At 36.0% G+C, this 12,309-nt stretch overlaps 1 protein-coding gene across 3 annotated transcripts in view; it reads left to right on the top strand.

Annotated features, from left to right (window-relative positions):
- Positions 1–12,309, top strand: part of LOC113076751 (tumor necrosis factor receptor superfamily member 19L-like) — a 29,652-nt gene extending 17,343 nt beyond the window's left edge. For 2 of the 3 annotated variants that reach the window (XM_026249446.1, XM_026249447.1), the window contains exons 3-11: positions 20–112; positions 605–789; positions 935–987; positions 2,133–2,369; positions 6,920–7,000; positions 7,087–7,165; positions 9,021–9,242; positions 10,183–10,354; positions 11,825–12,309. In XM_026249446.1, coding sequence (XP_026105231.1) covers positions 20–112; positions 605–789; positions 935–987; positions 2,133–2,369; positions 6,920–7,000; positions 7,087–7,165; positions 9,021–9,242; positions 10,183–10,354; positions 11,825–11,836 — 1,134 coding nt within the window. In that variant the 3' untranslated portion in view covers positions 11,837–12,309. Of the gene's footprint in view, positions 1–19; positions 113–604; positions 790–934; positions 988–2,132; positions 2,370–6,919; positions 7,001–7,086; positions 7,166–9,020; positions 9,243–10,182; positions 10,355–11,824 lie in introns of those variants that run through there. The other variant, XM_026249448.1, reaches the window with a different exon arrangement.

The raw sequence follows: 12,309 nt of genomic DNA, 5'->3' as shown, positions 1-12,309 counted from the left end.
TTTGTGTGTGTCTCTGTAGCTGCTGGAGTTATGTGGGACATTAGCGGCGCAGTGTCGGTGGGAGGACGGGTGTGTGTGTCCGCTCTGTCCAGCCGGACAAGAGCCCACCACGGTGAGAGATAACACCAAAACACAGTCCATAAACATTTCTCTGTTCCACTACGTCCTACATTACAATCTCTGTCCAGGGAATTCACTCCTGTTTAGTTTATTATTGCATTTATGTACATTAAAGATTTTTTTTTCAAACCTATACAGTGCAGTCTAGTGAGTATATCTCATGAAAAAATGTCCAGGGAACATTTCAATAGAAAATGTAAAAAAAAAAATATATTGGGCCCATTGAGATTTTTTTGCATTATGACATTATTTCCTCTGTTTCCATTGTACAATCAAGTACACTTTCCCCGTAAATTGTCATTACTGTTTTCAATCTTATTTTAATACCAAGTGCACACACATATATAAATATATATATTAATGTATTCATTTGTTTATTTATTGATCTTGATCTTTTCTAAAACACATTTCATTCCAGAATGAGAGACATAACAGATGGTTCTTCTTTCGCACAATCTTAGTGCTGTGTATTTGTTTCTTTAAGGCTTGTGGGGAAGTTGAGAGTCCCGGTGAGACCGGATTGTGCCGGACTTGCCCAGCAGGCAGCTTCTCTGATACCCATGACACTGAGCCGTGCCGCCCACATCTCTCCTGCGGGACACTGAAGCGCTGGATCTCGACCGCACCGACCTCACTCTCTGACGCTGTGTGTGGAGGATGCCTTCCCGGGTAAAGAGCAAAAAATATTAAGTCTTCATCCCTGCATCACTTTGATTTCACAACAGATGTGTTTTTCTAGTCCCGCAAACTTTCCAAAACTGAATGAAATGGAAAGCGTAGAGGAGGCTTATCGCTGAACTGACATATTTTTCAGGTTTCACCCTGCTGCTACACGGAAGTCCTCCACCCTCCACGCCTGCGTCAGGAGTAAGTGTTCAGCATTTCATACATCAGTGCTGTATGGAAGATACACAGCAAACCTAGAAAAGTGAAGGCAGCACCCCTCTATCTGATCGGTTTACTCATATCACATACAGTACAGACCAAAAAATTGGAAACATTATTATTTTTAATCTTTTTGAAAGAAGTTTCTTCTGCTCATCATCAAGCCTGCATTTATTTGATCAAAAATACAGAAAAAAATGTAATATTGTGAAATATTATTACAACTTAAAATAATAGTTTTCTATTTGAATATACTTTAAAAAGATATTTTTTTCCTGTGATGCAAAGCTGAATTTTCAGCATCATTCCTCCAGCCTTCAGTGTCACATGTAACATCAGTCGATCACATGATCATTTAGAAATCATTCTAATATTCTGATTTATTATGAGTGTTGGAAACAGTTCTGCTGTCTAATATATTTGATCAATAAAAGGGTAAAAATAACTGCATTTATTCAAAATAAAAGAAAAAAATTCGAATAATATATATTCTAATAATATATTTTCTTTACTATCACTTTTTATCAAGTTAACACATCCTTGCTGAATAAATTGTATTAAAAAAAGAAAGAGAAAAACAATTTACTGACCCCAAATTACTGACCGGTAGTGTATATTGTTATTACAAAATATTTATATTTTAAAAACATAGCTTCTTTTTTTTTTTTTTACTTTTTATTCATCAAAGTATCCTAAAAAAGAATCACATGTTCTGAAAAAATATTAGGCAGCAGAACTGTTTCCAACTTGATAATGATATGAATCATCATATTAGAATGATTTCTAAAGGATCATGTGATACTGATCCTAAAAATGCAGCTTTGCATCACAGAAATAAATGATAATTTAAAGTATAATACATTTAGAAACAATTATTTTAAATTGTAATAATATATCACAATATTACAGTTTTTTCTGTATTTTTGATCAAATAAATGCAGGCTTGATGAGCACAAGAAACTTCTTTCAAAAACATTAAAAATAGTAATGTTTCCAAACTTTTGGTCTGTACTGTATATACAATACATATATTATTACATGATTTTTTACATTTACTTGCCCCTTTTGCATATTTTGAGCCTAGAATTGTTTCATTTGTAATTATGTCACCTGTATTCAATCTACAGAGCCCTACAGCCGGCACAGACGTAATGTTGGTAAGAGCACCTCCATCAGGAACGCCACCAGTGTTCAGGGTCCAGAGGAGAAGAGCACGGAGTATGCCGTGTTTGCCCTGGTGCCCATCTTCTGTGTGATGGGCCTGCTGGGGATTCTCATCTGTAACCTGCTCAAGAAGAAGGGCTTCCGCTGCAACGCCGAGAAAGACGGGGTGGACGCAGAAGCTGGCACTCCGCAGAAAGAAGGTATTGCACACAATTACATGGGGACAGATTTATGCATAGATATTCTAAGCACTTCGAAGTGGGGTGGGGGGGTAATGAAGAGAAATAGTTAAAAAATGTTATACTACGGGCTACCAACAACAGCAAAAGACCCAAAAGCCCAAAAGACACTGACCAAATAAATATAACAACTCTACAGAAAGCACGCTTTTTTCTCCTGATCACTCTCACACACACACATACAGGTACAGGCACACACACTCATGCACAGAAACTTCTTGTCAGCATTGCCCCGCAAGTTTGTCAATGAAATACTTTCACGCCTTAAAAGCTACGTGCCATTTCTCAGTAGCGAGGTGGTGACGTTACTGTTCTTGAAGCATTTCAACTTAATGATTCACTTTTAGTAGTGATGTTGAGAGACGCACAGACACAGGTAATTCACACGTGCTTAATCACTCTATCTATTTATTAGACTGCATTTATAACTGCATTAATCTAGAAGTTATAAAATGCATTAATCTCAAGCCTTCGTTATTAGATCTTAAAAGACATTAGGAATTGGAATTAGCAATGGAAAGCTTTGGATGAGGTGCGTAAGAAACAAGTTCAACAAGCATGTTTTAATGACAGGAAGATGGCAAATTTCTTGAAATAAAAAACATCTGAACAATGCTTTGAGATGTGGTTGAGAAAATAATGCACATCTGAGGTGGTAATGCAGCCATGACTCCGGAGTCAGTATTCCTCCTTTACTTAAACTGTCTTCCTCTGTTGGAAAATAAAAGTGTTTCATGGTTTCCACAAAAATATGAAGCAGCACAACTGTTTTCAACATTGATAATAATCAGAAATATTTCTTGACCAGCAAATTAGAATGATTTATGAAAATTCAGCTCTGCATCACGTGAATAAATTTCATTTTTAAATATATTCACATAGACAAAAGCTGTTCAAAATGTTAATAATATTTCAGAATATTACAAATTGTACTGTATTTTTGATGCAATAAATGCAGCCTCAGTGAGCATAAGAGACTTAATTCAAATACATAAAAAATCTTACTGACCCCAAACTTTAGATTATATGGCTTTAACAGGACATATATACAGTATTCTGATCGGACCAAAAAGACATCATGTTCCACCATCTCTGATTTTTTTCTTAATAGTTATCAAATATTTAAATTCATTCATTTGACATCAGAAATTTGTGGATTTTTAGAACGTCTTGTTTTTGTAAGCTGGTTTCATTAAATGCACTTTCTGGACTGTGGAAGATGTTTTGAGTCTTTTATCATATCAAATTTGATATGAACCTTTTAAAGAAACCCCTGTAATCACAACTCCCTGAAAGTCAAACATACAAAACAGTCCAGCACACACCTACAGTATATTAATGATGCAAACAGCTCCATACAGCTCGCCTGCTGTCTGTTAAAACTCACTCGACCTGAGTTTGATTTATGCTGTTCTCTGTTCTCCTGTGTGTGTAGTGTATGTGAATTATTGGGTGGATCCGCCGCTGTTGTGATGAGCTCAGTGTTTCATTTACAGTAGCGCTAGTGTATGATGATTCAGGTTCGGCCTGTAAAGCGGGTACATCTCCAGGTATATGAAACCTCAATCACAGCGTGTTTTACAGCTGAATAAGCGGAGCAGCAGAACTGGATTCAAGGTTTTGTTCAAGATGTCAGCCAGGATAATTAATTGTTTGCCGTAGAATAATGAAGTTAATCATGTAAGCCCCAAGAGGCTGTGCATGGTGATAAAAGGAAGAGTTCACCTGAAAATGTACTCACCATCAGGATATCCAAGATGTAGATGAGTTTGTTTCTACATCAGATTTTAAGAAATGTTGTGTTATATCACTTGCTCACCAATGGATCCTCTGCAGTGAATGGGTGCCGTCATAATGAGAGTCCAAACAGCTGATAAAAACATCACAGTAATCCACAAGTAATCCACACCACTACAGTCCGTCAGTTAACATCTGGAGAAATTAAACGTTGCATGATTTTAAGAAACAAAGCCATCATTAAGGCGATTTTAGTCTTTAATCCATAAGAATGCTTTTCCAGTGTATCAGGAGAGAAATATGCACAGATCAAGTACTGTTTATAATCCAAAACAGTCTGAGGGGACAACAGAGATTGACTTTTTCACTAGATTAAGCATTATTGTGGATTCTGGAATCATATTTTTGTTAGAAGTGATGGTTTAATGTTAAAACATCTTGATGGATTTGTTTCTTACAAGCATGCAGCTTTCTGCTTCACCAGATGTTAAGTGGTGTGGATTATTGTGATGTTTTTATCAGCTGTTTGGACTCTTATTCTGACGGCACCCATTCACTGCAGAGGATCCACTGGTGAGCAAGGGATGCAATGCTACATTTCCCCAAATCTATTCTTATGAAGAAACAAACTCATCTACATCTTGGATGTCCTGAGGGTGAGAAAACTTTCAGCAAATACATTTTTTTGAGTGAAGTATTCCTTTAAAGCAGTACACGACTGTGAGAGAATTATCACTTTATAGTATAGCAGCACCATCAGTATGATAAAAGATGCAGATTTTTGGTTCTTTGCTCATGCAAAACTCTTACAGTGCATCAGGGCATTGCTGTGTGGACACTTAAGGGTTCTCCGCTTTCCTCATCTATCTTTGAGCAGCATTCAAAACACTCCTGCTGTATCTCCTTTCCTTAGATCAATAATTCAGTCGGTTCTCTGCTTGTACAGTAGATGTTCTCTAGTTCTAATGTGGTCAGTGTGAACTACAGCAGATTCACATCGTTCTTATATGCTTCAGAAGAAGAAAATAGCCTACTGGGTGACATAGTGCACCGTTTATGTAAGAAGTCAAAGTGCTTTCAAGCATTCACGAGCACTTCTACCTTGACCAGCACTTATAATTCTAACAGTCGAACAGTAATCTGATATAGAGGTTTCAGCTGTGAGATGAATCCGTATAGATGTCCGAGCATTCGATTATCAGCTTTACTTTCTAAGAGAGGTCTGGTGCGGTATGTAGAAGATGATTCAGCTCAGGTGGCATCAGCATTGTCTTTATGTCGTTTGCCACACTTCTTCTTCAGAGATAAAACTATAAAGATGTCAAAGATGCATTTCCCAGCATCCTCCTGTCACAGCCGAGACACTTCAAGCACAATAAATGTATTAGTACAATAATGACAGAGCTAAAAAGAGCCTTTTTATGGCTTGCAGCAAGTTTGAAATTAGATGGAAGCTACTAGATAAAATTGTTCTGCAATACATTGCATCAAGTCTAGTGGGAAATTTTGTTGTAGAATACCCTCACTAAATCATCTGAAGGTGAAGTCAGATGTTTTGCTTAAAAACAGTCTTTCTTTCCAGTAAATAACACTGATATTTTGACGTTTGTCCTTCATTAGATCCATGAATATGTTTCTAATGTGTGTCTTTGGCTGTGCGGCAGTGCTGACGTGAATATACAGTAGCAGAGCGCTGAGTGAGCTCTTCTCTCCGTCTGCAGCTGCCTCACTGTGGAACTCTGGGATATAGTTACCATAGAGACACTGTTAACTGCACACTGAGCCTTCTGTATGCTCCACAAATGTGTCACAGTCAGAGTTCAGCAATGGTGTTACAACATTTTTGGTGTATTATGATCCCTTCTGCCTGTGGTGATTAATGGTGAATTGGCGTGTTTTAACTGGTATGGATGTGGACGGAGCACAGTGGCTTCCCTTTGCTGTTAAACTCTTAAAAATAGCAACTAATGATGGGGGTGACATCACAACAATACCCCATAGGTATACAGTATGTGTCATTTGCACAAAGAAAGTGAGAAAGTGAAGCTTATTTTTAGGTTAATGTTCCCCCAAGTTGTGAAGCATTGTTGTTTTAGAATTATATATATATATACTATTATAGCATTCATTTATTTAATTAGCTTTGTATTTTCAGTATTTTAAGTTGTAAAGTGAATTTGCTTTGTGCAATTGTCATTTTTATTACTTTTTATATTTCTGTTTAGCTTTCATGTATTTTTGTTTATTTATCTTTTTACTTATTGTTAGGTATTAATATTTCAGTTGGATTGGCAAGGCAATATATAATTATTTTAAGTTTATCATCAAATATTTTGTATTTATTTATTTCAGCTTCATTTTAATTACAGAAAATTATTTTTATTAGTTTTAGTTAACAGTAATGTTGAAATAAAACAATAAAACTTTTTTTAATTGATAAAAACAAATAGTTAAATATTTATAGTATTTAATGTAATTTGCATATATGCTAATCTTTATTAAAAAAGTATTTATTAAATTACCAATTATCAGGACAAAATACAATAATAATAATAATAATACAAATAATAAACTCATTTTATGAATCCAAAATACAATTTGTTAATTCTAAAAATATAATTTATTTTTGGAAATTGGGGTGAAACTGGACTGTGACATTTGATCTTTTATGTCTTATTTTTTAAATATATTTATTTGGCTTCTATTTAAAAACTCTGAGATAAAATATAACAGGAAGTATATAAACTTCAAGAGTTTTTGCTCTTCCTCTTCAGGAAACCCTTGTCCATACATCATTGATGACCCCGATGAAGACACCATCAGCATTCTGGTGCGGATCATCACAGAGAAGAAAGGTGTGTGGTGTTTCTCGGCACACTGAACTCACATCACACTGTGAGATCAGAGTTTGATTGTGTCTTAATGTGTTTGTGGGTTACAGAAAATGCAGCTGCTCTGGAAGAACTTCTGCTGGAATATGAGAATAAACAGATGGCCCTCAACAAGAGCTCATCCATCAAGTAGGAATATACAGAAACATGCTCGAAATACTTACACACAGAGTCCAAAATTAACTTTATACTGAGAAAATGCATTGTCCATAAATATTCCTTAACAGCCATGCAATTATATTTTGGCATTTTTTTATTACACAATATATTTTTGTCCCTAAATCGATGGGATTTTTAAGATGTTAAGGGCAGCTGATTCCACTGAAACTTTGTATTCATTATGTTGCTGTTCCTAAGAAAGTTACAAAGTTCATTTATATTCACATTCCCTAACTAGGTAGAGAGTGACTTGTTTGCTCGAATGCTAACTTAAATATTCCCCATTGTAAATAATAAAAAGCAAGCGATTTTTAAAGCATGTCATTTATGAGATTATAGGTTTAATGTTGCCTTATGAGATAATTACAAGGATTTAAAGTGTGAAATGTACATTTTACACATAAGATTGAATACTGAAATTAATATTTTTATTCAGGAAACAGGACAAACATTTATAATGTTACAAAAGATTTCTATTTCAAATAAAAATGCTGCTTATTGGAGCTATTCATCAAAGAATCCTGAAAAAAATTACACTGGAGACTAGAGAAATTATGCTGGAAATTAAGCTTGTGTTCACAGGAATATATTACATTTTAAATATATTCATTTCAAAAAGAAAAGTATGGTTTTAAATTGAATAATATTTCATATTTTAATCAAATAAATGCAGCTTTGGTGATCAGAAGAAACTTCTATCATAAACAATAAAAAATCTCCCATCTTCTGAATCTTAGTGTATATGACTGAAGATGAACAGTTCATGCTTGAGTCGTTGCATGTCTCATCTCCAGCAGTAACCAAATAAATTGAGCTCTGAGAGGAATTCCCAGTTACATTAGCTGAGCTAAAGATGCAGCTCGTTCTTGTGAACTCCTTAAAGAAAAGTCAATCAAGTGTTAGAAGAGCTAAGGGAGAGATCGTGCCTGTGTTAATGAGGTTGCACCTAGTTTGCGCTGAGAGAGCTATAAATCATCAAGAAGGAAGTGTGTGCTCATTATCTGACTGCAGCATCACCACAGTCAGGTCAAGGTCCCTTAAAACCAGAGAGAAAGATAAAATAAAAAATCACAAGTTCAGCTATTATGTTTTGGTCATTATTGTATATCTACTGTTTTACCGCACATCCAATCATATTTCAGAGTCTTAATTATGCATTTTATGATGTCAAATGCATCCTGACAGTGATGAGAGAGACCGAGCCTGCTACATCTCTCTGACATCATCACAGCTACACAGTGACCTCTCGGAAATGTACTGGCACAGAGATCTGAAATAGATGCTGAAATAACAGCATGTGCCGTCTGCTTATCCTTTAATTCCAGGCCGAGAGTTCTGCGTTACACAGCTGCTGCGCGCTCAGGAACCCTGACATCATCACAATGCAACTGTGGGAGGGGGGCGCGTGGATATCAGGACTACATCTATGTGTTTGGGTTTATGTGCTTTCAGTCTGCCCACTGAAGACCTGAATATACTTCAAGACTTATTTTAAGAACCATCTGCACTGCTACGATAACATGCCTCTTCCTGTATGACAAAAATCAAGCTTCGTTGGTATGCCTAAGCATTAATAAACACTGGATTTGGACTGGATTGTAGTACTGACTCTTAGGTGTTGCTATGTGATTATTAAGGTGTTCTGAATCGTTTAGGTGATTTCTATTTGGTAAGGTGTTGTTTAGAGGCAACATATTGAGCTGAGATGTTCATGTGAGCATCACAAGCTTGCACTGTTTCCCAGTCCTTTGAGTTTTATATACATATATACACACAGTATTGCTATGAGTTTGTAAGAGTCTCTGTCTGTGTGTCTCTCTCTCAGGTTTCCGGCTCTTCCTCATTTCTCTCCGTTCCGGTCGTTACCGCGGCTGTGTTCTCACCAGCATCACTTGCACACTATAAACGGGCTAGCGCCGCGCTCCGGCCTCTGCTGCTCCCGCTGCAGTCAGAAGAAGTGGCCCGAGCTGCTGCTGCCCATCGACACGCACAAGAGCCCCACGAACCTGGTCAAGACGCCGGAGGTCAACATCCTGTCTGTAGGGAGGTGAGAAAAAAAGAGAAGATAAAATATACAATTATGTGAATTCTGAGAAGAAGGGCCTTTATTCACGCTTCTGTTTAGTAACACCTAGTGAATGTTATTAGACATCATAAATGCAGTTCCCATATAAAGCCCATCCAAACCATTTCCCCCCCAAAAATTAAGATGCTTATTCTTAGGCAGTCTTGCAATTGCAGTAGTTTATTTAGTTATGTTTTAATTATTTAAGTGCTTTTACATTCTATTATAGTATTCATTCATATTTTGAAATACATCAGTTACTTCAATTTCAAATTTCTATTAGTAATTTTATTACAGTATGTGCTTTTCATACTCTATCCCTCACTCTCACTCTCTCTCTCTCTCTCTCTCTCTCTCTCTCTCTCTCTCTCTCTCTATATATATATATATATATGTATGTATTTATTAAATAAACCTTTATGAGTTACATTTTTCATCTAATAATTCTATTTTATTTAATTTCAGGTTTATTTAAATTACCAACCATGGTATATTTTAGTAGTTTTAACTTAAATTGTTTGACTTTTTTAGGAATTGATCCCAGAAAGCATAGCAGTTAGCTAAAATTTTAAATAGGACATGGACTGAATCAACAAAAAAAAAAAAAAAGAGGAAAAAAAAGTAGGATTGTAACATGATAACATTAAAAAAATATATATATTATCTAACTTAGCAATAATTAAATAATGTTTCCACCAATATTACTGAGTTTAGTGTATTTTTGTGCATATTTGAATATATTAACTTATATCAGTATATCAGTGCTAGTGTCAGAGTTCAGAGAGTCTCTCTAGGTTTTGGAGCAGGCCTGTAAATCATCAGGTGTGTTGGTTTGCTCTCATTCTCACATACACACTCAGTTCTGCTGAGAGACACATCACTGACTCACTGACCTCTGTGTCACCCACACGTGAATTGGCAGGTTTCAGGTTGCTCAGATCCCTGAAATGAAGTCTATTTCAAAGAAAGTGACCCAGCCGGAAGCGAGCGATACGGTCTCCATGGACAGCGGCCACACCGAGCCTGCGGAAGAGTGTTCCCTGCTGGGCGTGTCCTCTTCCTGTAACTCCGCCTCCTCAAAGTCCAGACAGGAGGTGAGTGAGTAATCAAGCAGAACAGGAATATTCCTCCAAGTGTGTTTGGTTTTCTATAATAAATCCTTTTGGTTTGTAGTTTCCTCTTCCTCTTCTCTCCCTTTACTGCCTTGGCCTGAAGTTCACTGTCTAAAACCACGCATAAAAATCCCCACAGGAAGTCTGTCTGGCACATTTGTCATCAGTAGATGAATTGAAAACACTCATAATTATTTCTTTAGTCATAGCTAAATAGTCCAGATTCGTGAACACCCAGAGAAGAACACTGTAGACTGTAAAGGTTATTTTTATTTCCAAAAAAGGCCTTATATTATCTAATTTGATCATGCTGAGTTCAAAAATTTCCATTAAAAAAATTCCATCACATACAGTTTTATACTGGATTAGGCATAAAATAATGTGTTCAAACGCATGCAAGTGTGTGAAAATGGGCTGAGAATGAACAAATAGTTGTAATGTAGTTCAGGATCAGACAGGAATCGTGTGTATGTGGCAGTTGTTTTGCTGATTAAGTGTTAATGCAAGACATCTTCACATAAAAAATTATTATCAAAAGCAGAAATGCTATAAAAATTCACATATTTTGTGAGAATTTGCTGGAGTGCTGGAGCAAAACAGCAGCTATTTTTGAAATCGGCACCTCAAAAATAATAAAATTGGATTTTATTCAGCAAAAATTCAGGGTCGTGTAATAATTGTAGTGGAGTTGCATTGAGGGAGGGTCAGTTTTTGTTAAGAAATTGTGGGCGGTTGGCAAATATTTCACATTAACTATCAATAGCTCCAGGGATTTACAGAAATGCTTCTCTTCACGATTGATCCTTACAGCTGCTCTGGACATTTAACCCTCTGTGGATTCATGGGATTTATAAATGACACACAGAACAACACTAGAGAATTGCTTACATTTTTATAAAATCACATTGAATAAAAGTTATATTTAAATAAACGTATTTCATAAATTTTTTTTTAAAAACATTACTGACCAGTTTTGAACTTTTGAAGTTATCATTTATATCGATATATTTTGTATGAAAAATTGTTATAAAGCTGTTTTATTTTAGTCCAATTATGTTTTTGACTAATTAACAATGAATATATATTTATATAAAATCAGTATTTATTTGTTTTTTTACATAATGTGGTCTGAGGGTTAATTGTGTTTGTGTGGTGCTCCACAGTGACACGTGAGAATCCGTTTTTTTTTTTTTTTTGTTTGTTTGTTTTTTACTGTCCTCCACTTAAACCTAAGCCTTTTTCCATCAAAACTGTAGTCAGTTTTTCCACTGGTTCAGTTCATGCTGAGTCAAATTATTTTGTCTGGCTCCCTCTGGTGGCTGGAAACGTTTTTGCATTTGTTAACCAACAAATGACTGTGTACTGTAGTAGATAGATGTAAACCCAGGATATCCTTTAATTTTTGTGGCTAATCTCACACCACTTCTTCCATTCTCTCTCGCTCTTTCTCAGATGAACATATGAAAGGCTGAGGAAGACATCCACAGACGGGACATGTGACATCATCAGTGACCGAGCGATCGGGCAGACGTGTGACGGTGATGTCAGTATTCACCTCCTTGAGGAGCCTTGACTTCAAGACCTCAGGAAACATTCATATTTATTGCATAAGTCTTAGAACTATGTTGTTAAAAAGCTCTGTCTCTGCTAGCAGATAATAGGAGAGCGAAGGGTAGAAAGCATGTGTGCTTCCACAAGACACTAAAGAAAACAGCACTCAGAACAACAAGACACCAGTGAGACATTCTCTCCAGTTAGAAAACATTACTAAGTATTATTAGAAACTAGTTTGATTTATATCTCTGGCCGTTTTTCAGTTCTTTTGTTTTTACTGTAGTTCGGTTTTTTTAGTATTTGAGATTTTAAAGGAGTTGCATATCTACAGTCATGGTCAAAAGTGTTTGCAAACACCTTGTTTTGTTATTACTAAATAAAAG

The sequence above is a fragment of the Carassius auratus genome, unplaced genomic scaffold (assembly GCF_003368295.1).
Source record: "Carassius auratus strain Wakin unplaced genomic scaffold, ASM336829v1 scaf_tig00021147, whole genome shotgun sequence".
Classification (NCBI taxonomy): Eukaryota; Metazoa; Chordata; class Actinopteri; order Cypriniformes; family Cyprinidae; genus Carassius; species Carassius auratus.
The sequence above is the reverse complement of the archived record's forward strand: the minus strand, read 5'-3'. Positions and strand labels throughout refer to the sequence as shown.